General features: G+C 31.2%; 1 protein-coding gene across 1 annotated transcript; it reads right to left on the bottom strand.

The window, feature by feature from the left end:
• Positions 1-16,486: 16,486 nt before the first annotated feature.
• On the bottom strand, positions 16,487-25,682 carry LOC132739535 (uncharacterized). Its single transcript, XM_060727248.1, has 5 exons — positions 25,480-25,682; positions 24,672-24,983; positions 24,224-24,291; positions 23,602-23,747; positions 16,487-16,525 (listed from the first exon to the last, which is right to left on the bottom strand). The coding sequence occupies exons 1-5, from the start codon at positions 25,584-25,586 to the stop codon at positions 16,517-16,519; spliced, it is 642 nt and encodes a 213-aa protein (XP_060583231.1). The 5' UTR covers positions 25,587-25,682; the 3' UTR covers positions 16,487-16,516.
• Positions 25,683-25,815: the final 133 nt, after the last annotated feature.

Genomic DNA, 25,815 nt, shown 5'->3' on the forward strand with positions numbered 1-25,815 from the left:
TTACGTTGGTTTTGTCGTGACGCGGCTCATTTGTAATTTTACTGGAACTATAAATGATTAATATAAGTTTAAAGTTTTCATTAATTCATGAAATATGATTTTGAAGCGTATTTATATTTTGTATCTTTAACACTCTAAATGGTATTTGATTATTTGGTTAGATGACTTTAAGATGTTCGTCACACATTTTAAATCCTTTTTGATGTTACAGAAGCGGAAAATTGCCACACCTAAACGTTGTAGTGCATTTACAACATTTATATTTTACACATAAGATATATTTATTTATCTATATATTTGATAACTTTTTTATTTATTTAACATATTCATTTATTCATTTACTTATTTATCAGTATTTTTCCATTTAATAGTTCAATTCATTTTTATCTGTGTCACTTGCTTACTCACTTGCATTACTTTGCTTTGTTCTTTACTAAATACTCTACTCTACTCTACTCTACTCACGTCTACTCTTCTCTTCTCTTCTCGACTCGACTCGACTTTACTCGACTTTACTCTACTGTACTCTACTCTTCTCGACTCGACTCGACTAATGTCAACTCTATTCAACTCTACTCTACTCTTACATCTTACATCATAACTTTTTTACTTTACGTTACGTTACGTAACTTTACGTAACTTTACTTTATTTTACTTTACTTCAACTCCATGCAAGTTAATACAATATCACATATTGTGCTTTGTTAATGTTTTGTTTACTTTGTCTCTTAATATGCCTTATGCATTTATAAAATTGTAAAACATGTAAAGAGACGAAGTTCATTAGTACTTACATTCTGGAAAGGGCCTAAAATGTTAACCCACGTGAACCCATGTGTGCGTTCAGTATATATTGAGTACTGGATGGGGATTTTTATAAAAGAAAAAACAACGGAGTACAAATTAGTAGTATGATACAAAACACTGTTCCAAGGTTGTCTTAAAATCAATGAAATACCAATAATAATAACATAATTCTATTCATAATTCATTTTGCAGTGGTTCAAAAACTAACTTAAATAAGAACAATTGTCTCATTATATGTGCACAGGAAATTCATTCTTCTATGAGCAGAATTTGGCAGTATACCATTTACAGCTATTATTTGAAAACAACACGGAAATCTATGTATTTAATTGTTTTGTTTTGTTTAAATAACTAAATTAGATAGAATCCAATTTAACAAGAATATTTTCCTACATCGAACTTTCCCTGACTGCATGGAATTCACTTTTTTATTTATCATAACATAAAGAAAAGAATATGTCTTTCATTTACTTGTAGGTATTTATATGAATCTGTCATTTTTCCATGTGAATTTTGCAAAAGAGGTTATATGGTGGCGTGGCATAATTGGTATTCACAAGCTCCGCTTCTCCGTGATTCAGATGTGTGTCAGTTGCATTTAACTTTGTTATGAACATTTGCATAGTTGTGGTTTTGATTTTCTTTCAATATAGTTTTTAACTTCTTTCTTTTCATTTTTCATTTTATTTACCTATTTGTTGCTGTTGTTGTTTCGCACAAAATTGTTATTGTTACAAAATTCTGTGCAATAAGGACTCTTGAAAATCTGTTAAACACAATTTCTTGCATAATAATAATATCTGTATGATTAATTTAGACATTTTTTAGTCCAAACATGGTACAAAAAGTCGGTAACACGGAAGTAGAATATCAAATGGTTGAAAGGCATATTAATATTTACCTAACAGTCTGACATTACTGCATCTGTAAATACAAATGTAGTCATTAATAAAACCTCTCATTATGATTATTTGATTTCAGTTGTTCAAACCCTCTGCTTCAAAGGAGTTATATATAGACATTATAAATTAAATATTGAATATTTAAAAGACCCCCATAAAAACATATTTCACTTAAATAATTATAAAATCTTTTAATTTGTTATTGTATTATTCTTCCGGATCGATAAAATATTTTATTCACAGCTTGAAGTAAATTAAAGGAGATATACTTCAGGTTGTACTTTTTTAAATAAAATAATCAAACACTTTTCTCGCTGAATCCATTTACTGTAGATATAGACGTACTTTACAATAGAAGAAGCTTTCAACAGATAACAAAGTAAGTGGTGATAAATCATTCTTTATGTTTGGCATCCTCTGTATACCAGGCTGTTAACCGTTTAGTTGCAGTATATACGGAATGTGTACCGTGGGTTTTGACGATGCGTGTTTTATGACATTGTCATTTTTCACTAAGGCTGTGTCATTCAGGCTATTTAACTTTGTATCAGATTTGCATATGTTTTAAATTTTTCATTCATGACTGAAATTGTCTTTTAATGTTTGAAAACTTCACATACTCAGTAGTGTCACTATTATTTATATGACCCACTAATATTTTATTGGTTAGATGACTTAAAGAGGTCGCTCACTAGGAAGTAAGTTTTACATTGATTAAAGAGATAAACTAGGTGTGTCACTAGTCAATTAGTTCTGGAAGACTTATTATAGATGTTCCCTCTACGTTGAATGTTTAAAGGCACATTACGTTTCAGAAACGAGAAACTTTTTGCCTCTTTAGAAAGACCAAACATAAGTTTTATAGCGTTTTTAGCTCGACTATTCGAAGAATATGAGAGCTATTGTAGTCGCCCCGGCGTCGGCGTCGGCGTCAGCGTCCGCGTCGGCGTCTGCGTTGGTTAAAGTTTTCTGTAAATTCAAATATCTCAATCATTACTTGAGATATTCAATTGAAACTTACAATACTTATTTATAGTAACAAGGTACATCAGATTGACAAGTTGGATAACTCTGCCTACAATATTGACAGAATTATGCCCCTTTTTAACTTAGAAATTTTGGTTAAAGTTTTTTGTAAAGTCAAATATCTCAATAATTACTTGAGATATTCAATTGAAACTTACAATACTTATTTATAGTAACAAGGTACATCAGATTGACAAGTTGGATAACTCTGCCTACAATATTGACAGAATTATGCCCCCTTTTTTAACTTAGAAATTTTGGTTAAAGTTTTTTTGTAAAGTCAAATATCTCAATTATTGCTTGAGATATTCAATTGAAACTTACAATACTTATTTATAGTAACAAGGTACATCAGATTGACAAGTTGGATAACTCTGCCTACAATATTGACAGAATTATGCCCCTTTGGAACTTAGAAATTTTTGGTTAAAGTTTTTTTGTAAAGTCAAATATCTCAATTATTGCTTGAGATATTCAATTGAAATTTTAAAAATAGCTTTTTTATAGTAACAATGTACATCAGTTTGCAAAATTGCATAACTCTGCCTGCAAATTTGAAGAATTATTTGCCCCTTTGAAACTTAGAAATTTGGTTAAAGGTTAAAGGTCTTCAAAGATATTTACTTGAAACTTTACACATGCACTTAGGGTCATAATTTGGAGGGTCATAATTGTATGTCACTGACCAAGTTCCATAACTCTATCTTGCATTAAGGCTGATTCATATCCCCTTTTTTCTACTTAGTCTCTTGGTTAATGTTTACATGCAAGTTTTACATATCTCAATAATTATTAAAGATATTTATTTTAAAACTTCACATATGCATTTAGGGTCATAATTGTAGGTCACTGACAAAGATCCATAATTCTATCTTGCATTTAGGCTGATTTTCTCCCCTTTTTCAACTTAGAAATTCATGGTAAAGTTTTGCTTGTAAGCTGTTATCTCAATTACTACTGAAGGGTGTGTGCCCTTTTTTTGGGACAATTTTATGCATTCATAATAATAAAGCAGTGATTTACTTGATAAAACATCTTAATTAGAAGCCTTTGTACCTTTTCTGTCAAATTTATGTATTCATAGGTAATTAGTATTATTATACTCAATAAAACAACCTTGTGACATTACCTTCCGAATAGTCAAGCCAATACTGTATAATTAGACTCTCTCTAAGGCCTATAACATGAATTTATTAAAAAAAATTAGACCTTTTGTGATCTTAAAAAATTTAACATTATCAAGCCTATTTTACTATCAAGCACTTAGAATAGTCGAGCATGCTGTCCTACTGACAGCTCTTGTTTTTGTTATTGTTTTAGGACATATTGGATGCTAATAACCTAAAGAGGGTAGATCTGAATATATAAAAGAAATTAATTAAATTAGTGTTTTAACTTCCATATAAAATACTTAATGACCATAAATGTACTTATGGCCAAGAAGCAACAGGGGGAAAAGATGGGTCTGGTAGCTGGCAAAAGGGTAACTTTTTGGAAACTATAATAGGTCATCATGTTTTGGAGAAATAAAAATAAAAATATTTCAGGGGCATAATGTGCCTTTAACAACACACATTTGCATCTCATTGGAAAGTATGGTTATTTTCAATAAACATTCACGTAAAGTAAAGCTTGCATAGGGCCAGAAGTTTGTTAGCAAACTCCTTAAGAAGTTGATTATGAATCCATGGCATAACATTGATTTACTCGAGCACATTAAGGTTATGTTAAAAATAGCTATAAATACTTACCGTCCGTCAATTATTTTTTTTGTACCGACATGCATATACATGTACTAGAATGGCTGTCATCGCGTTGAACGGTTGTCTTCGAATTTGATTGGACGGTGTGTTTAGGAAACCTAGAAAGTGATATTTAGTTTACACTATTTATAATGTAATAACAGGGGATCGAATCTGAAGCTTAAAAATTAACACCATGTCATCTGGCAGAGATACCGCTCTTAATCCAGCCACTCTTGGGAAGAAAAGAAAATCTGTGAAATGATTATAACATTTACACTCTCTTGGTGCCGAAGAATAGGACAAATGTATGCGATTTCGGCACGACTTAATTGTTGATCTTGAAAAAAATATCTGATAAACTCATTATATATTAATACGAATTTGTAAAGATTTGAATTTAATACATTCCGCTAGGTATGTAAGTATTATTCAGCTGAAAGACAAGAAATATGTTAAAATAGTCTAAAATAATCAAAAATCAATTATCTATTTGTTAGATGATATATGCAATAAATTATATTTATATTATAACTGACCTGACAACATTTACGTTACACAATATCATAGCATAAAGACAGGCTAAATGTTAGCGTAACATAATAATCCCGTCAATGAAAAAGTGATTCTTTTTTACGGCAGAATTTTTTTTCTTCAATAAGTAGAATGTTATGATGGTGTAGATTTATTACCTATTTTCTCCAGAGGCGAGCATGATATAATATTACTGCTTTTTTCTAACTACAAGTATGTATTTAAAGTTAAAATAGTTGCATATGATATTCATTAAATTAACATATTTGTATTTTTGTAACTTAAATTACGTTTGATGCACCGCTATTTTGTATCTTTACAGGAAGAACTTCTAAATATCTAATCTTATGAAATTTTGAAAACTGAAAAAATAACAAAGAACGAATGAAATTAAATATCGACTTTTATTACCATTTTAAGCCCGTTTGAGTGAAAAGCGCTGAAACGCTTATCATTTTTTGGGTAATTTTTGCACAACTAAAATTTCATGGTTAAGAAACGGAGTGAGGGAATGATCTGAAATTGTGCACATCAGTTATTAGCCTACACCTTCTTCTAATTGTGTACATTTGAGTCCCCTTATGTTTGCCAAATATCAAGCATACGCCTTTAAAAGCTCAGGGTTTGAATATCCGGTTCTTCATGGGAGTGTACTCGGTTGGACGCCCCGGGGTATTCCCTCATCAGTAAAGCTGTGTGTGTTCTTCCTGGGAATGTGTTCGGCGGTACACTTGAAGTAAAGCTGGAAAGTCGCCATATAACATTTTCATATATGCTGGATTGACATATTATAACGACATTTAAGACTATATAATATACCTAGATTATTTAACACAGAAGTACAGTATCAAGTGGATAAAAGGAACAAGATATTTCTGACTTTGTAAAATATGAATAAGAATGCAGTAATAAGTGATATCTCCCGTATGGTATTTGGTTTCAATTGTTCAAGCGCTGCATACGAGTTTATAGACTGATTAAATATTTAAATAGTTTTGATTTACGTTTATACCACAAAGATATATCACATTTAGATCATTTTAAACTTGTTCAACAGTAAAAGTTGTCTATTTATTCGTATAGAAAAAAAAATGGGAAGAATTAACGAATTCGAAACAAACACATAAGTGTCTCGTATATTGTTTTTTGTTGTTTTTTTTTTTCAAATACTAGTATGCTTTGAACACATTACCATCATTTTGTAAGGAAGAAATAATTCAGGTGTATTAAAATGTAAATACATAATTATGATTACAAAATGAAATTGATAGAGCAACGCTGAATTCAATAGTAAAGAATTTTAACCCTAAATACGCTAAATATTTTAAATTAACCTGTGCATCATACAAAACCAGTTATCTTTTTTTAAATCATATTTTAGGCCTGGTTTATTGTTTAAACGAAGGACACAAACATCGTAACAGTTATTATAGTATTTACGTTGATAAGTAGATACTAAATAGAATAATATATATGTTTGCGATTTTAAATTAGGAAATTAATATTTAAGACATTAAATGAAGTTCAGAAGCTCACTTATATAAAATACCAGTTATCGTTTTAAGGGAAAAAAAGAAGAAACAATGTACTGACCAAATGGCTACCAGTGCAGACCATGACTTTGATTTTGCACTGGCTGTCACCGAGTATCTGTCTTCACCAGGATAAGCGTTATATACACTGTTAATACAGATGTGGGGTCCATACTCTCAGTGCCTGAAAGGGCGGATGGGCCCTCATTAATCATAGAATACAAAAATACACTCTCACTGCAGATGTAATGGTGTCTGCAATAGAACCTTTCAGTATAATACAAAGACAGCGAAGATAATGATGTCTTTATGTGTAAGAGAAAGGAAAAATGTCATGTTACAGTTTGTAATTTTACTTGAACTATATCAAAGGTACAAAAGCTTTCAACTGCTATAAATTATTTATATCCATTTTGCAATTATCGCGAACTATAATTTTGATACGTATATATATTCTGTATCTTTAACACTCTAAATGGTATTTGATTATTTGGTTAGATGACTTTAAGATGTTCGTCACACATTCTAAATCCTTTTTGATGTTACAGAAGCGGAAAATTGACACACCTAAACCTTGTAGTGCATTTACAACATTTATATTTCACACATAAGATATATTTATTTATCTATATATTTAATAACTTTTTTATTTATTTAACATATTCATTTATTCATTTACTTATTTATCAGTATTTTTCCATTTAATAGCTCAATTCATTTTTATCTGTGTCACTTGCTTACTCACTTGCATTACTTTGCTTTGTTTTGTTTAGCATTACTTTACTAAATACTCTACTATACTCTACTCACGTCTACTCTACTCTTCTCGTCTCGACTCGACTAATCTCAACTCTACTCTACTCTACTCTTCTCGACTCGACTCGACTCCACTCTACTCTACTCTACTCTTCTCGACTCGACTCGACTAATCTCAACTCTACTCTACTCTTCTCGACTCGACTCGACTAATCTCAACTCTACTCTACTCTACGCTTCTCGACTCGACTCGACTCCACTCTACTCTACTCGACTCGACTCGACTAATCTCAACTCTACTCTACTCTACTCTACTCTACTCGACTCGACTCGACTCGACTCTACTCGACTAATCTCAACTCTACTCTACTCTACTCGACTCTACTCTACTCGACTCGACTCTACTCTACTCTACTCTACTCTGCTCTTACATCTTACATCTTTCATCTTTACTTATTTAATTTACGTTACATTACGTAACGTTACGTAACTTTACTTTACTTTACTTCAACTTCATGCAAGTTAATACAATATCACATATTGTGCTTTGTTAATGTTTTGTTTACTTTGTCTCTTAATATGTCTAAATATGCCTTATGCTTTTATAAAATTGTAAAAAAAAACATCTTAATGTAAACAGACGAAATTCATTAGTATTTACATTCTGGAAAGGGCCTAAAATGTTAACCCATGTGAACCCATGTGTACGTTCAGTACTTATTGAATACTGGATGGGGATTATTATGAAAGAAAAAAAAACGGAGTGCAAATTAGTAGTCTGATACAAACACTGTTCCAAGGTAGTCTTAAAATCAATGAAATGCTAATAATAATAACATAATTCTATTTATAATTCATTTTGCAGTGTTTTAAAAACTAACTTAAATAAGAACAATTGTCTCATTTTATGTGCACAGGAAATTCATTCTTCTATGAGCAGAATTTGGCAGTATACCATTTACAGCTATTATTTGAAAACAACACGGAAATCTATGTATCTAATTGTTTTGTTTTGTTTAAATAACTAAATTAAATAATTTAACAAAAATATTTTCCTACATCGAACTTTCCTTGACAGCATGGAATTCACTTTCTAATTTATCATAACATAAAGAAAGGAATACGTCTTTCATTTACTTGTAAGTATCTATATGAATCAGTCACTTGTCTATGTAAATTTTGCAAAAGTGGTTATATGGTGGCGTGGCATAATTGGTATTCACAAGCTCCGCTTCTCCTTCATTCAGATGTGTGTCAGTTGCATTTAACTTTGTTATGAACATTTGCACAGTTGTGGTTTTGATTTTCTTTCAATATAGTTTTTTAACTTTTTTCTTTTCATTTTTCATTTTATTTATCTATGTGGTTGTTGTTTTACATGAAATTGTTATTGTTACAAAATTCTGTGCAATAAGGACTCTTGAAAATCTGGTTTGCTTTTAAACACAATTTTATACATCTTGCAAGTTGACATGAATATTATTTGTATAATCAATTTAGACTTTTGTTAGTCCAAACATGGTACAAAAAGTCGGTAACACGGAAGTAGAATATCAAATGGTTGAAAGGCATATTAATATTTACCTAACAGTCTGACATTACTGCATCTGTAAATACAAATGTAGTCATAAATAAAACCTCTCATTATGATTATTTGATTTCAGTTGTTCAAACCCTCTGCTGCAAAGGAGTTATATATAGACATTATAAAATAAATATTGAATATTTAAATAGACCCCCATAAAAACATAAAATTATTTCACTTAAATAAGTATATCATTTTCAATTTGTTATTGTATTATTCTTCCGGATCGATAAAATATTTTATTCACAGCTTGCAGAATCATTATGAAGTAAATTAAAGGAGAAATACTTCAGGTTGTTCTTTTTTTAATCAAATAATCAAATAATGTAATTTAATTGAACGTTACAACAAAAACTCAAAACACTTTATATACACTTTTCTCGCTGAATCCATTTACTGTAGATATAGACGTACTTTACAATAGAAGAAGCTTTCAACAGATAACAAAGTAAGCGGTGATCAATCATTCTTTATGTTTGGCATCCTCGGTATACCAGGCTGTTAACCGTAAAGTTGCAGTATATACGGAATGTGTACCGTGGGTTTTGACTATGCGTGTTTTATGACATTGTCATTTTTCACTAAGGCTGTGTCATTCAGGCTATTTAACTTTGTATCAGATTTGCATATGTTTAAAATTTTTCAATTCATGACTAAAATTGTCTTTTAATGTTTGAAAACTTCACATACTCAGTAGTGTCACTATTATTTATATGACCCACTAATATTTTATTGGTTAGATGACTTAAAGAGGTCGCTCACTAGGAAGTAAGTTTTACATTGATTAAAGAGATAAACTAGGTGTGTCACTAGTCAATTAGTTCTGGAAGACTTATTATAGATGTTCCCTCTACGTTGAATGTTTAAAGGCACATTACGTTTCAGAAACGAGAAACTTTTTGCCTCTTTAGAAAGACCAAACATAAGATTTATATGGCGTTTTTTGTTATTGTTTTAGTGTTTTAGGACATATTGGATGCTAATAACCTAAAGAGGGTAGATCTGAATATATAAAAGAAATTAATTAAATTTGTGTTTTTTCTTCCCCTAAAAAAAATACTTTAATAAAATTTTTAGGAAAAGAAAGGGGGGGTGGCTGGGAGCTTTGGGAAAAGGGGAAAATTTTTGGAAATTAAAAAGGTCATCAAAGTTTTGGAGAAATAAAAATAAAAAAATTTCAAAATTAAATGAGCCCCTTTTAAAAAAAATTTAAAATTAGAAAGAGTTTTTTTCAATAAACATTCAACCGGGAAATAAAAAATATAGGGGAGAAAAAATTTTTTTAGCAAAACCCCTTAAAAAGTTGATTATGAATCCATGGCATAACATTGATTTACTCGAGCACATTAAGGTTTTGTTATAAATAGCTATAAATACTTACCGTCCGTCAATTATATTTTTGTACCGACATGCATATACATGTACTAGAATGGCTGTCATCGCGTTGAACGATTGTCTTCGAATTTGATTGTACGGTATGTTTAGGAAAACTAAGAAGTGATATTATGTTTATAATAACAGGGGATCGAACCTGCAGCTTAAAAAATAACGATATGTCATCTGGCAGAGATACCGCTCTTAATCCAGCCACTCTTTGGAAGAAAAGAAAATCTGTGAAATGATTGTAACATTTACACTCTCTTGGTGCCGAAGAATAGGACAAATGTATGCGATTGTGACATGAATTTATTTTTGATTTTGAAAAGAATATCTCAACTCATGATATATTAATACGCATTTGTAAAGATTTGAATTTAATACATTCCGCTAGGTATGTAAGTATTATTCAGCTGAAAGACAAGAAATATGTTAAAATCGTCTAAAATAATCAATATTTAATAATTTATTTATTAATTAGATAATACGAGTATACATATGCAATAAATTATATCTATATTATAACTGGCCTGACAACATCATTACACACTATCATAGCGTAAAGACATGCTAAATGTTAGCGTTACATAAAAAGCGCGTCAATGAAAAAGTGATTCTTTTTTTACTGCAAAATTTCTTCATGTATAAAGGGCCCAGTTACACAGATGGTCGGTCCCCAATCGGTCATTTAATTTTAAATTTACTCGCTGTTATGATCGGTTGTCATGCGTGATTTTATTTCTGGTTTTCTGTGTAAACGGCCATCGGTGAAGAAAGCAAACTCAAACGGGTTTGTGTCGGTGATAAAAATGCTGAAATACTATCAGTTTTTATCGTTTGTAAATCGGAGCTAAATCTGGCGTAACGCTGATTAATCGGTGTTTGATAGCTAGTCATCAGTGGTTAAACAGTTTCCGTCAGATATGGCCGGTGATTCATATTTGGTTATCTTTGTCCGATCGGCGATATCGGTGATTAAGAGCTTGCATATCTCGTGATATAGGTTGCCGTCGATTATTTTCAAAAAAATTTCACCGATCGAGAATTTTAAACGTGTTTAAAAATCCCAATCGGTAATTTTTCACCGATGAAACTCATCTTTCCCCAATAGCAGTTGATAGGTGGAAAACAGGTTACCAATAGGTGATATCGGTGTTAAATACGTTGTCATCGGTTCACTCCATAATTTGGCTAAAAAAACTACCGATCAATCACCGATGGCTCTGTGTAACTGGAGTGTAAGGGGCCAGTTACACAGACGGTCGGTCACCAATCGGTCATTTAATTTTAAATTTACTCGCTGTTATGATCGGTTGTCATGCGTGATTTTATTTCTGTTTTTCTGTGTAAACGGCCATCGGTGACAGAAAGCAAACTCAAACGGGTTTGTGTCGGTGATAAAAATGCTGAAATACTATCAGTTTTTATCGTTTGTAAATCGGAGCTAAATCTGGCGTAACGCTGATTAATCGGTGTTTGATAGCTAGTCATCAGTGGTTAAACAGTTTCCGTCAGATATGGCCGGTGATTCATATTTGGTTATCTTTGTCCGATCGGCGATATCGGTGATTTAGAGCTTGCATATCTCGTAATATAGGTTGCTGTCGGTTATTTGTAAAATATTGTCACCGATTGAGAATTTTAAGCATGTTTAAAAATCCCAATCGGTAATTTTTCACCGATGAAACTTATCTTTCCCCAATAGCAGTTGATAGGTGAAAAACAGGTGACCAATAGGTGATATCGGTGTTAAATACATTGTCATCGGTTCACTCCATAATTTGGCTAAAAAAACTACCGATCAATCACCGATGGCTCTGTGTAAAAATAGGGTGTAAGGTTGTAATAAGAAGAATGTTATGATGGTGTAGATTTATTACCCAATTTCTCTAAAGGCGAGCATGATATAATATTACTGTTTTTTTTCTAACTACAAGTATGTATTCAAAGTTAAAATACTTGCATATGATATTCATTAAATTAACATATTTGTATTTTTGTAACTTATATTAAGTTTGATGCACTGCTATTTTGTATCTTTATTGGAAGAACACCTAAATATCTAATCTTATAAAATTTTAAAATTATGTTAGACGGTCAACTTACACGGAAGAAAAAAATACACGGATTAGGGATATAACATATTTCTACAGTTACCTGTAATTCTAGCATTTGTAAATATGAATAAGAGGAAATTGATATCCATGTATAGTAATGTATTTCTAGTGTTCATACCTTATATGTTTGCGTTGGAAAGATATATGGACTTTTATACGTTGCCTATTTAAAGATATGCTATGCTCATCCTTGCGTATAATATTTTAATTAAAGAAATTTATCAAAATCTATGAAATTCTTACCAAATATGTCTAATTTGAATACAAAATTAATAAATTATGCATCGGAAGCAGTGTTCCCTAATGCCAGTTTTTTGTTTGATTTTTATTAATGACACTGTATGTTCATATTGTAACCACATATAGTGTTTAGAATTTTAAACGCAACTTATCGGCTTTGTTTAAAGTCAAAACAGGTTTATTTTATATTAACAAAGAGACTGTGTAGCAACTATAAATATTTTCAAATATCAAATTTGAGCATAGCATATATTTTAATAACTTGTGGACTTTACATTGACACAGATGTCTTCGCTGTTGTTGTTGTTTGTATGTTTGTTGTTGTTGCTCTTTTAATTATTTTATTTTTCGTTTTTTTTTTTTTTTAATTCATTTATTTATTTTTTGGGGGAGGGGATGGGGGCTGATAGCAGACCTAAAGGACACATTTTTTTTATAATTTCAGGCTTGAATAGCTGGAAAGTCTCCTAAATTGATAGAATATGACACACAGTCTATCAGAGACAGATCGAGTTATAAAACAACGGCACGTATATACTGTTGCATGCATCGATTATTTTGATAGCAAATTTATAAAAGTATTATCTTACGATAAGAGTCAATGGTTGTAAAAGTTCACACGGAAGTACAATTTGGAATGGGTGGTTTGTACCTTACAGCTGGTAGTGAACAAAATATCCAAATCAATTCAAAATCTTGCAACTTTTTGCACTTGTGTTAGTGCTGTTGTTAGCACGAGTACAATTTCTGTTGTTAACGAAATTGTTGTTTCTGTTGTTTACACTAGTTCTGTTATTAACATCAGAGAAACGTGTCTATTTCTTCATTCAAAATTATAAGTTTCCGCCCTCTTTTCGACACGGCAAAATATATCCCGATTTCACCCAGTATTAAATAGTCCCAAAAAGGCAGACTTTAGGACTTTTTAGTACTTAAATAAGTTTTCTCCACAATTATACTACTGGTAAGAAAATGATACAATAAATCATACCATACAGGAATAATGTATAGAATTGTAATGTAATAGCCTCATTTATGTCATCTGAAATAGAACTGTAAAATTATTTTAATTTGGGTATTTTACTCAAATATTTTTGCAAAATATTCAGAAGTCGTATATGATTGTTATGGAAAACATGTATCAAAAATTGTTGCCCCTATTCGTAAAGAAATGGCTGCCAGCATGTCCTTATTAAAAAATTTCATCAGCCTGAAAGTTACTTTTTGCATTCGACTTACAAGAATATCTAGTAGTGCATGTATATTGTCAGCAAAACCCTTAAGGATCAGCGTTTAATGAAAACATGTTGGTAAAGTATAATAAAGTCTAGCTAGTTATTCACAAATGTGCACTTTTATTTTTGAAAAAAAATAACAATGTCGCAATACATCAATCTAAAACTACGTCAACAAACAAAGAAGAAGAAAAATAGAATGATATTTTGCAAACATCTTCAAAAACACAGCTACAAGCGAAAAATAAAACTCTCACTTTGGTTCAATCTGTCTGTAAGCTAGGCTTATAAATCTTGGAAACTCATTGAATTGAATACTTTTTAAGGTCGTTTTATTTTGTGTGCATTTGTACGTAATTACTACTTGATTTCAACAGTACTAATATCTTTAAGTATATCTGTTTGATAACCATAAATGTAATATTTGAGTTACCATTTTTATATAACAAAATAATTAGATCTATCCCTTCTTGATCTTGGTAGGCCATGGTCATTTGCAGAAAGTGATATATAAAAATCATGCACGTCGATGCACTAAGGTAAGGTAACTTCACCAGAGCATGTCATAAAGAGCGTTTACTAGAAGTTAAGATATACAATCATACATGCATAACTTTAGATACTTCCCTTAGTTGTGTGTTATCGTGACATGTTTAAAATGAAGAAATGTTCTTTCTTGTGCAATATTTTGATATATCTTTTACCACATACTATTGTCATGACGTGCTAATTTTAAAACACCAAATTATTTCAGTTATGATAATTTGATTATTCTCTGTTCAATTTAGAAGACATGATTACTTATCGAGTACTATATGTGTATAATATGATGTTGTATTAACAAGATTGCATTGTATACGTTAACAAAAATTATCTTCTGTTCATAGCCATGTCAATATATTTTCAACTTTTTATTATCATAAAACATTAAGGATTCAATGTGATAAAACAAACATAGCTGAACAGAACAATATTTATTGATTTATTGATTATAAATATCCGTGTCATAATAAAACAGCAAACACTAAGTGCAATGATTGATCAAATAAAAGCCTGCAACTCGTTCAAATTAAGTAAAACATATAAATTAATGAGTTATAAGTGAAACAAATATGTTATAAAACAAGAGTTGTCATGCAAAAGTGACGAATATTCCCGAAAAGGTTTCCAAATTTTATGAAAAGAAAAGAAAAGAGAATTAAAGTTACAAATTACTAATATTGTTCTGGGAAACGAAGTGTAATTATTAGAGAACTAACTACCTTGCCTTTGGAGGTAGGGACGTGTGTCTTTGACGTGACACGTCACCTTGATATGAGATACATTTATGCCAAATTATTTTAGAATCTTTAAATGTATGACAAAGTTACAGTCCAGACACAAAGATGTACCTTTGAACTTTTTTGTGAGAATGAGTAACTTCAAACTATAACAGTGATCTTGGAGGTTATGACATATGACATATGTTAACATCATGACTCATCGTCTTGATGTGGTTGACATTTGTTTTAAGTTATTTTAAGATACCTCAATACATGACAAAGTTACAGTCCGGACCTAAATTTGTGCGCCTTAAAACTATAATTTGCGAATGTGAATTTTCAAACTGTAAGTATGACCTTGACCTTTTGAGGTATGGACGTAATTTCATTTCGCGACACATCTTGATGTGTTAGATATTTGTACTAAGTTATTTTAAAATCCCTTCATGCATGACAAAGGCACAGTCCAGACGCGAAAGTGGATACCTTAAAACACTTATTGTGAGGATGTCAATATTCAAACTCAAAGTGTGACCTTGACCTTAAGCTAGGCACGTGATTCTTGGATGCGACACATCGTCCAAGTGTGGTAGACACTTGTCCCAAGATTTTTTAAATGCATGCATGACAAAGTTACAGTCCGGATACGAATCTTGTGTGAGTGCAAAAAGACGGACACATAGACGGAAGGTGCGATTTAAGTATGCCGCCCTTCGGGGGAACATTAAAGCTATAAAATCAATTTTATTAGTTTGGTTAATTTCTTTTGAATATCTACCAAATTGAATATAATACATGTATAATCGTAAGCAGATCGTCGAGATACATTTGCAATTCATCCACGTTTAAGACTTCTTCAAACATATATATTATTAATAAACAAACTTTACATATTTCAAGAAAAACAAATAAATTATTGTCATAAGATAATTACATTAAATAAAATATTACCACATAGCTGTACAATATGTAACATTTTAAAAGAAAAATGTTTTAATTTTTCCACTGCAAATAAATATATATATGATAAAATCAATTCTTATCTAAACTTTATGATTTGATAACAGTTTATGTAAATGTTCAGTCAACCATTAATCACTGACACTGACCAATAAAAAGTGGTCACAGAGAAGTAAATTCTAAAATATTTTGATAAAAACACAAATTTATCCTCAATCAATGATTCAAGACAATTTTTTTATTAACAGTGCGTTCCCAATTACTACTTATATGTAGTTTGATTATCTATATATCTGTATTTTATGACACTTTAAAATAATAAAAGTCATGTTTACTCCAGATTAACATCCACACTGTATGTCATCTTGGTATGCTAAAATTGTTCATCAGATGGAGTGGTCCTTTTACCTCTTTTTATATGCAGTATTTAAGGTTGTTTCTTCAATAGAGCTGTAAATAGAAATAATACAGTCAAATGAAACCTCAGTGCGTACACGAAAAGAAATCTTAAACAGAGCTGTAAATAGAAATAATGCAGTTAAATGTAATATTAAATACTCTGTCGAAAATGAACCCCAACTAAAGCTGTAAATTGCAACATTAAATAAAACTGTAAATGAAAATATAAAACAGACACATGTTATACTAGAGACTCTGCGAGTGCACGCAATGAAATCTTTATAGAGCTGTAAATAAAAATAACACAATAAAATAATATATGGTTCTGCATGCAAAGCAAATAGAATTAAAATATATTTAAACAAACTTATAAACAATGAACAAAAAGGATTTATAAAGGGAAGATTTACAGGAGAAAATGTTAGACTGTTTTATAATATCATGCAATATACAAAAGATAATAACATTTCTGGGCTTTTACTCCTTATCGATATCGAAAAGACTATTGATTCTTTGTCACGGGTTTTTGTAGACAAAACGTTGTCATTTTTTTTAATTTTGGAGAGGACATCAAAAGATAGTTTAACATTTTCTATAAAGATAGGATTTCAGCAATATTTTTATCAAAGTTTTTTTTTGCATTCAGTGGGAATTAAAATGAATGTGATAGAACATAAGTTATCTCAATTCGCAGATGATACTTCAATTATTCTAGATGGTTCGGCCTCTTTTTCATGAAACTCTAGACACTTTGTCCACTTTTACTTTTATTTCAGGTTTGAAAGTAAATTTTGACAAAACATAAGTCGTCCGGATTGGAAAAAAATAAGTGCAAATAGTATAAACACAAAATGGAAATTATCTTGGAATCAGCAATTTTTTGACATGCATGGCTTAAAGTTCCATGTAGATTTGTCAAATACTGTCTCAGATTTTAAAAAAATGAAAAGGTTCACAGCCGATGCATAATATATTAAAATCAAACAACTGTACAGCTGTTTGTAAACCTAAATGGGAACAAAAACTTAATACTAAATTTGAAGATAAAGAATGGAACATTTTTTTTTACTTATATTTGACACCACTAAAACACGAATTTACAATGGTCTAAATACAGAATACTTGCCACAAACGAACTTTTGTAAAAGATACAATACAAAGATAATCCAAACTGCAGTTTTTGTAACAAAAATGCTGAAAGCTTAGAACACCTGTTTTGGGACTGTTAAGTTCTTTTGGATATGATTCATGATCTTTTTGAAAATTCTCATTTGCATTTCACAAGATTACAATTTCTTTTAGGCATACAAAATGCAGATCACGAAACAAATTGTTTGCTTTTATTTGTAAAGAAGTACATATATTATTGTAAAATGAATTTTAAAAGACCGTCTATAGAGGTTGCTAAGCATTACATTAATTATCATTTCCTAATCGAGAGAGAAGCACACAAAAATAATTAACAAGGAAGATATTTTTGACAAACATTGGGAAGGTTTTAAATATATTTTCATTTCTTCATTTCATAATTAGTATGTTTGTGTGGACATTTTATTATTGACTATTTATTAATTTTTAAATACAATATGACTAGGAGCAGTTTTCATTCATTATACCACAAGCTACAAAACTATATATAGAAATGTTTACAGAGATTTAACATTAAGCACAGGCCTCTTTTATTTATTTTTTTGTTTGTTTGTTCGTTTTATACACGTATTCATTTGTATATGTGTGTCTTTGCATGTATGTTTATATTTATCGTTTATCTCTGTTCAAACTGTACAAATTTACGGGGCTACCCTATAAAACAGCACGCCTCCAGATTCATGCTTATTTTTATGAATGTTTTGAAAATGTGTTTGAATGTGTAATATTGTGAAGTAACCAAATAAAGCAATTTACACATTATAAATGGCACTTATAAACCTCTAAACTTACCAAAAGGTGATCAAAATATGCATACATTGCCATTAATGCGTTAGTAACGCAGTAGAAATATAGTTGTGAATACTAAAAGTCAGTCATTAATCGCACATTTTATGTAGAATACTATTTGAATCTTGAAACGTTTCCTTTTCCTTACGTCTTAGTACATTTTTCTCAAGTTTGATTTTAATAAACTTGAGAAAAATGTAATTAAAATGTCTACAATTATCAGGCATCATAAAAAGCATACATTTCTTTACCTAACTCTTCCATTTTTCAATCTTTAAAATACTTATTTCATCATCAGATAATTTCTGATATTACAGGTCAAATAAAGTTGGTTCTTTCTTAAAGAAAACTGCCAGTTTTTTTGTGTGTTTTAATGACATTCTTTATTCATATTGTAACCACATATAGTGTGTAGGATTGTAAACAAAATATATTTACTTAGTGTGGTTAAAACGTGTTTATTTTATATTTACAAAGATAGTGGTTAGCAATTATCCATATTTTCTTATATCAATTTAAGCCTAGTATTACATGTATCTTAATTGCTTACAGATAGTATAATTTATGATATAATAACGTTATTGTAATCTGGGGTACGGATGAAAATGCAATGAAGTGATTATGATACATGTATATTATGTAAAGGTATCAAGGCAGAATTTAAATGATAACTTTTTTTTCTTATACCAAGGCAAATTCTGCCCTGTATACATTTTAAAAGAAATGTTGCTTTAATCCCAGATTAAAAAGGCAGGTTCCCTTTAATCCCCCTTTAAACAAGTGTGTGCCGTGTTATTGGTTCTTACTTTCATTCTTGCATATTTTGCTTACAAGTCTCGATAATTGTGGTTACAATTTTGGTCAAAGGAATGCCAACATGTATACATGAACATTCCAGGTATAACCAGCATGTAAATGATTGTACAAAGTATGTACATAATACATGTGTAATAAAATATATGTATAGCATGATATAATATACACTGTGTTTTATAGCATCATGCGATTCATGCTACAATTGTGAACATTTTCATGTTCATAAATTCTACTACTATTGTCAAGTGTACAAATAAAGTGTTTTGGGCTAGTTTTAAACCTATACAAAAATAAAATGTCTCCATCAAAAGTAACAGTGTCTAAATATGATAAATAATGTTTGATTAACTCATTAGATGATTCAAAGTTTATACGAAAAGCAGCATATGATTTATGAAAATGTTTCATAATTTATTGCTTTTAAGTTTAAGTATATTTTGCAGGCAAACTAAGTTATATTTACACATTATATTTATATTGATTTCTGTTGATTAAAGCTACTTGAAAAATCACAAGACAGTCCCATTTGACATATAGCAAGACATATGAGTATATCATTATGTCAACATCATTTTCATTCTCCTTATTGTTTTATATGTTTATTATGTGAGTTAAAATACCAAATGCTTGTACAGCAATAAAAGTGTAATTCAAAATTGAATATGTGATGGAAACGTTTAATGTACGAGGGTTGATCAACATATTCTTGGACACTATTAATAACTTAATAATTAATCAAGATATTATAAAGAATTTTCGCTATTTAGGAGAAGAATTTAGAGCAATTACGAATATATTGAGATTTTTAATTTTTTTCTCATTTTGTACATTATATTTATCGCCATAGCAACCCTATGCCGTACAAACGCCGCAGCTTAAAAAAGTTATAACTTACAATTTTAAAATACTAAAAAAATGTCCTTATTTTGGCGCGCTTCTTTATAATACGAAAATGACGTCAACGTTGTTTCAAAACGTTTATAGAACATTTAAAAAAAACAAGCGTCGCTACGATTAATATTGTTTATTAGAGATGTCAATGGAGACAGGGGTGTGTACGCCAGAGAGAAGCGCGACGTTGTTGGAGCAGAGGGCAGTAATTAAGTTTTGTGTAAATCTTGGTATGACGCCACAGCAGACTAAAAAAAACATGGAAATTGCATCTGGAACGAAAAATGTGTCTCGTTCTTTAGTTTACAAGTGGCACAAACGCTTCCGTGACGGTAGAGAAGAACTTCAGGATGAAAAGAGATGCGGTAGACCAACCGAAACTTGTGGCGATACGAACGTTTTGAGAGTGAAATCGGCAGTCAACGAGGATAGAAGGAGAACAATTCGAGAAAAGAGCGATTTGCTGTGTTTAAGTTATGGATCTGTTCAGAAGATAATGACTGTAGACCTAGCTATGCGACGATTGAGTGCGAGATGGGCACCGCGTTTATTAACAGCGGACGAGATGGCAACAAGAGTTGCTCACAGCCAGCGGTTCCTGAAACGGTACAGACGGCAAGGACAGAAATTCCTTGATAGAATTATAACGACTGACGAAACTTGACTATATTATTAACGAAGCAACAGAGTAGCCAGTGGAAGAACACAGATTCCCCGCCGCCGAAGAAAGCTCGTGCCAGTAGATCGATGGGCAAACACATGTGTACTGTGTTTTTCGACAGCCAAGGTATTCTGCTGTGCCATGCTGTACCTTTAGGAGTGACGGTCAATGCAAATTATTACTCAAAGGTAAGAACAAAAACTAAATAAATCTATAAAATATAACATAATTATAATAATATAAATATTATATACAGTATGAATAATAAATAAAGAAACATAAAAGTAGTAATACAAATCACGCAACATTTGTGCAAACAATTGGTGTTTTTGCTATTTCAGGTTATCTGCCGGAACCTGCTTATGGCGATACGGAAAAAACGCCCAGATGTTTACGCGGACTTGGAAAATATAATTCTTCACCAAGATAATGCTCCAGCCCATCGAGCCGTGGAGACCCAGACCACAATCACTATCACGCTAGGGGCTGAGGTCTTGGAACATCCGCCTTACTCTCCGGATCTTGCCCCTTGCGACTTTGCGTTGTTTCCAAAATTGAAGGCAGAGTTAAAGGGACACAAGTTTACCGGGTTCCATGATTTACAGTCCAGGGCATTGTCAGTGTTGCGTTCATTTGATAATTCATTTTATAAGAACATTTTCAGTCAGTGGGTGCACAGACATGAACGATGTGTAGAAGTTGGGGGTGAGTTTTTTGAGAAGATGTAACGCCGACGTCACGACGTAACGTAAGTTGCGTATGAGCTGCGGCGATCAGCTATACATGTATGTTTAAAAACTGTTATTTTTGATAAAATATACTGATTATTCACCTGAAACTTACACATCAAATTGATAAATCATTGAATAAATGTCAAATATTATCATATTTATTTTTCTTCCCCGAAAATATAATTTACGGAGTGTGTCCACGAATATATTGATCAACCCTCGTATAGTAAAGTTTGGACTGTAACGTAATATCTTAAACGTATCACGATACGTGTATAATGATAGTATTAAAACAGGTTATATTGTAATTTTTAAATTACCTGAGCCGTATAAACAGTAATTTATTGTTCAGTATAAACAGGTGCAAAATGACCGATCCATTAAGACATGGTTATATTGTTCAAAATAAACGGTTGTAAATTGCCTGAGCCATTAAAACCGGGTTATATTGTTCAGAATAAACGGTTGTAAATTGCCTTAGCCATTAAGACAGGGTTACATTGTTCAGAATAAATGATTGTAGATAGTCTGAGCCATTACGACAGGGTTATAGTTCATAGTTATATTGTTCAGAATAAACGGTTGTAAATTACCTGAGCCATTCAGACAGGGTTACATTGTTCAGTATAAGCGGTTGTAAATTGTTTGAGCCATTAAGACAGGGTTACAGTGTTCAGTATAAACGGTTGTAAATTTTCTGAGCAATTAAGATAGGGTAATATTGTCCAGTATTAACGGTTGTAAATTAACTGAGCAATTAAGTCAGGGCTATATTTTTCAGTATTAAGCAGTTAAATGTAGTTCTAAGATTCTGCGAATATACGCAAAGAAATCTTAGAGCTGTTAATAGAAATAATACAGTCAAATGTAAACTATAATCTCAGTGAGAACACGCAAAGAAACTTTAATAGAGCTGTAAATAGAAATAATACAGTCAAATGCAATACTAAATACTCTGTTGGTATTGTTCAGAATAAAAGGTGAGTGTGTAAATTACCTGAGCCATTAAGACAGGATGATATTGTTCGAAATAAATTATTGTAAATTGCCTGTGCCATTAAGACATTAAGGGGTACATTGTTCAGAATAAGCGGTTGTAAATTATATGAGCCGTTAAGACAGGGTTCTATTGTGCAGTATAAAAGCTTGAAAATTATCTGAGCTATTAAGACAGGGTTACATTGTTCAGAATACACGGTAGTAAATTACCTGCCACAGGTTTATAATGCAATCAACCATATAATGAACAACCAAACACGAGTACAAAGGCTGCAAAGCGTCATTTTAGGAATTTATACAATTTCACATCGGCTTTCTTTTATAAATAAATGAATAATTGAAGAAATGATGCTTTGCGATCAGTCCCGATTTGACTTTAGTATCTTTGATATCTTTCATAACGATAATTGTTATCATTATTATTTTGTTAATTCAATGCTGCTGAAATTCATGAACATGATAATGATAAAATTGATTCTTTCAAATCAATGGTATGATATATCGTCATCACGCACCTGCTGAGTGCCCCTAGTAGCAACTCTAGGTAAAATATATAGCGGATATTAAATGAGCGTAGGTTTGATACTTAATGTATTGAACGAATTGAATGAAATCATACTAAAATAGATACTACCCTCTTGCGAACATGTTATTGTTTTATTCATTAAGTTTAATAAATTAAATTAAATTTACACTAATATGATATTCAATTTGTCTTGTAAGAGAGACAATTTCCATTGAATCGCCTACAGTGTAATGCTAACAATAGCGCGCTTTTACGCCATGAAGCAAATGACGTCACTATACGTAGATATAACACTAGTCTGGTTTCCTGTGCCGTTGTTAATGTTAATTCTCTTTTAGGGATCAATATATAATGAAGCATATCTTCATATCAGTCCTATTGGCATCATTAAAAAAGACGTAGTATCCAAATATTGGTATAAATATTTCCTTATAAAACTTTTTCAATTATAGTTTTAAACAAATGCCTTTATATTATATAAATACACGAAATATTGAACAGACAAAAATTGAAAGGTAGTAAACTTCATTAACGCATGGTAATTGAATTGTAATGGAATAAATACCGTAGATGTTGGTCTTCCTGAGTTTTCAAATGAAACACCACGATGCTCACGTGGTCCATTTGCACGTGGAGTGTCATCTGTGTTTATTCTCCTCACTGATTTGGCAACATATTTAAGTCTTTTTCCAAGTTGACGGCCCAATGTTCCTATTAAGATAAGATCATATCAATATCCTGATTTTTTTTTTTTGTTAAATCTTAAGTTAATATTTATTTTGACATAATGAAAACATCATGTCATATCTGAGCTTGAAAATGATTTTTCAGTTATGTTTTTAACCAGTGCAATAACTGAGCAAATTAGTTAATTTTTTTTCTCCTACAATGTTTAATATTGTGAATGTTTATAATTAGAATTAGAGTTATACTCTTTTGTTTAATAGAAGAGGATATAATAGACTAGACAGAATAGAAAATATTAGACTAGAATGGAATAAAACGCAGTGAATTCTCTTCAAACATGCACAAATTGCTTGTTATTAAATCAAAGCATTACTGGATAATGTACCGGTTCTTTTGAGAAACAAAACCAAAACTGTTAACAAGTCCAACCAGTTATCGCGTTGTTATTGCCAGTCCACAATATAATACAAAAAAACAACAGAATAAAATCATGTTTTTACCGTGTGATCCTATTCGGTCATAATCCTCTCTATTTTCATTTGAAGGTCGTCTTCTGTCTTCATTACTACTGCAATGGTAGGCAAAGAGGATATTGAATGAGTTTAGGTTAAGAAATGATTTTTCTTGATCCAGTATTTTATTCAACAACATCAATAAATTGAGCTTTAAATATACATGTACATAGATAAAATAACATTTGTTGCTCTGTCGGTGAAATATATATCGGTCTTGCATGCCAAAGAAACAGATATACATTATGTCAAATGTTTTTATTACTTCTGCACATTTGTTTGATTTCGTACATAAACGTTAATTCCTTTATGAATATTTGTTATAATACAAAATAAGACGCTCAAATAACCGATACTATTTCCTTCAAGTCATACATTGAAATTTAATAGCTTTTAAAAAGCAAAACAGACAGTTAATTACTCATGAAAGTATTACCTAGATGACGGATTTATATCCTGTAATCTTGATGCAAGCTTTGATCGCCCTGCTCCTAGGTTAAACCTCCTTCGCCTTACTGTTGGGAGAGGAATGTTATTATCGTTATCCTTCGCGCTACTCCCCTCTTTTTGCGATTCCAATCTCAAGTCTTGAGCCTTTGCATGCTTCCACTTAGTTGCCTGGATACCATCTGTTATAATTCTGGCGCTTTTTGATAAAGCTTGTCTTGATCTTCCAAAATCATTTATTGTTTCATTCAAACGCCGTGAAGTTGCACTTAAACCATTTTTTGTTACAGTCAAGCGATACCTGTTTTCAAAAGGCACGAATAATCATTTAATAATTGCAACATTCAAACGAATGTCGTTAAGTTGCACTTAAACCATTTTTGTACAGTAAAACTATATCTGTATTCAAGAGGCACGAATTCAAACATTCAAACGAATATCTTTTTAAGCTATGTTTCCAATGAAATTCGATGCATTAATATGACAAGATGTCAGATCGATCAAATTTATAATAAAGTAAGTAGACCATCTCTTGAATAGCCCAATCTTGCTATGATCATTTGAAAATAATATAATTGTGTTAAAATATCAAACCGTAAATAAAATAAAATAAAATAATAATCACCCATTTCTTCACTTCTCATTAAGATCTGAATAACGTTTTTCACAATCAATTTCTGTAAAACAAAAGGAGCCGCCAGAAATCGTTTGTTCTCAAATGAATGGTTGATCAAAAAGCAACCAAATGAAAACCTCGAAAGCAAGATATATTTTTTATAAATGCAAAGTATTTTAACCTTGACCCAGTTTTCTGTAAAACCTGCAGTTCGTTCTGAATTTCTTTTTCAAACTCCTCGTCGTCCTCACTGTCATCAGAATAATCTGGTAGCGGTTCTGCAATCATTGTATCTATAATTCCTATTGCTTCTCTTGCATCAACATCTTCATTTTCTTCATTTGAAGATTGTTTAGACTTGTTACCGACTTTTCCAGAAAAATAACACAATATGTCAATTTTCTTCTAGCTGCAGTAAATGCGCACACGCACGCACTCACGCACACACACACACACACACACACACCCTTTGATTTGCAAGGTCTAATAACAAAGTTATTTTACACCCTTCTAAAGC

This window comes from Ruditapes philippinarum, unplaced genomic scaffold, assembly GCF_026571515.1.
Source record: "Ruditapes philippinarum isolate M1 unplaced genomic scaffold, ASM2657151v2 ctg5444_1_1_1_1, whole genome shotgun sequence".
Classification (NCBI taxonomy): domain Eukaryota; kingdom Metazoa; phylum Mollusca; class Bivalvia; order Venerida; family Veneridae; genus Ruditapes; species Ruditapes philippinarum.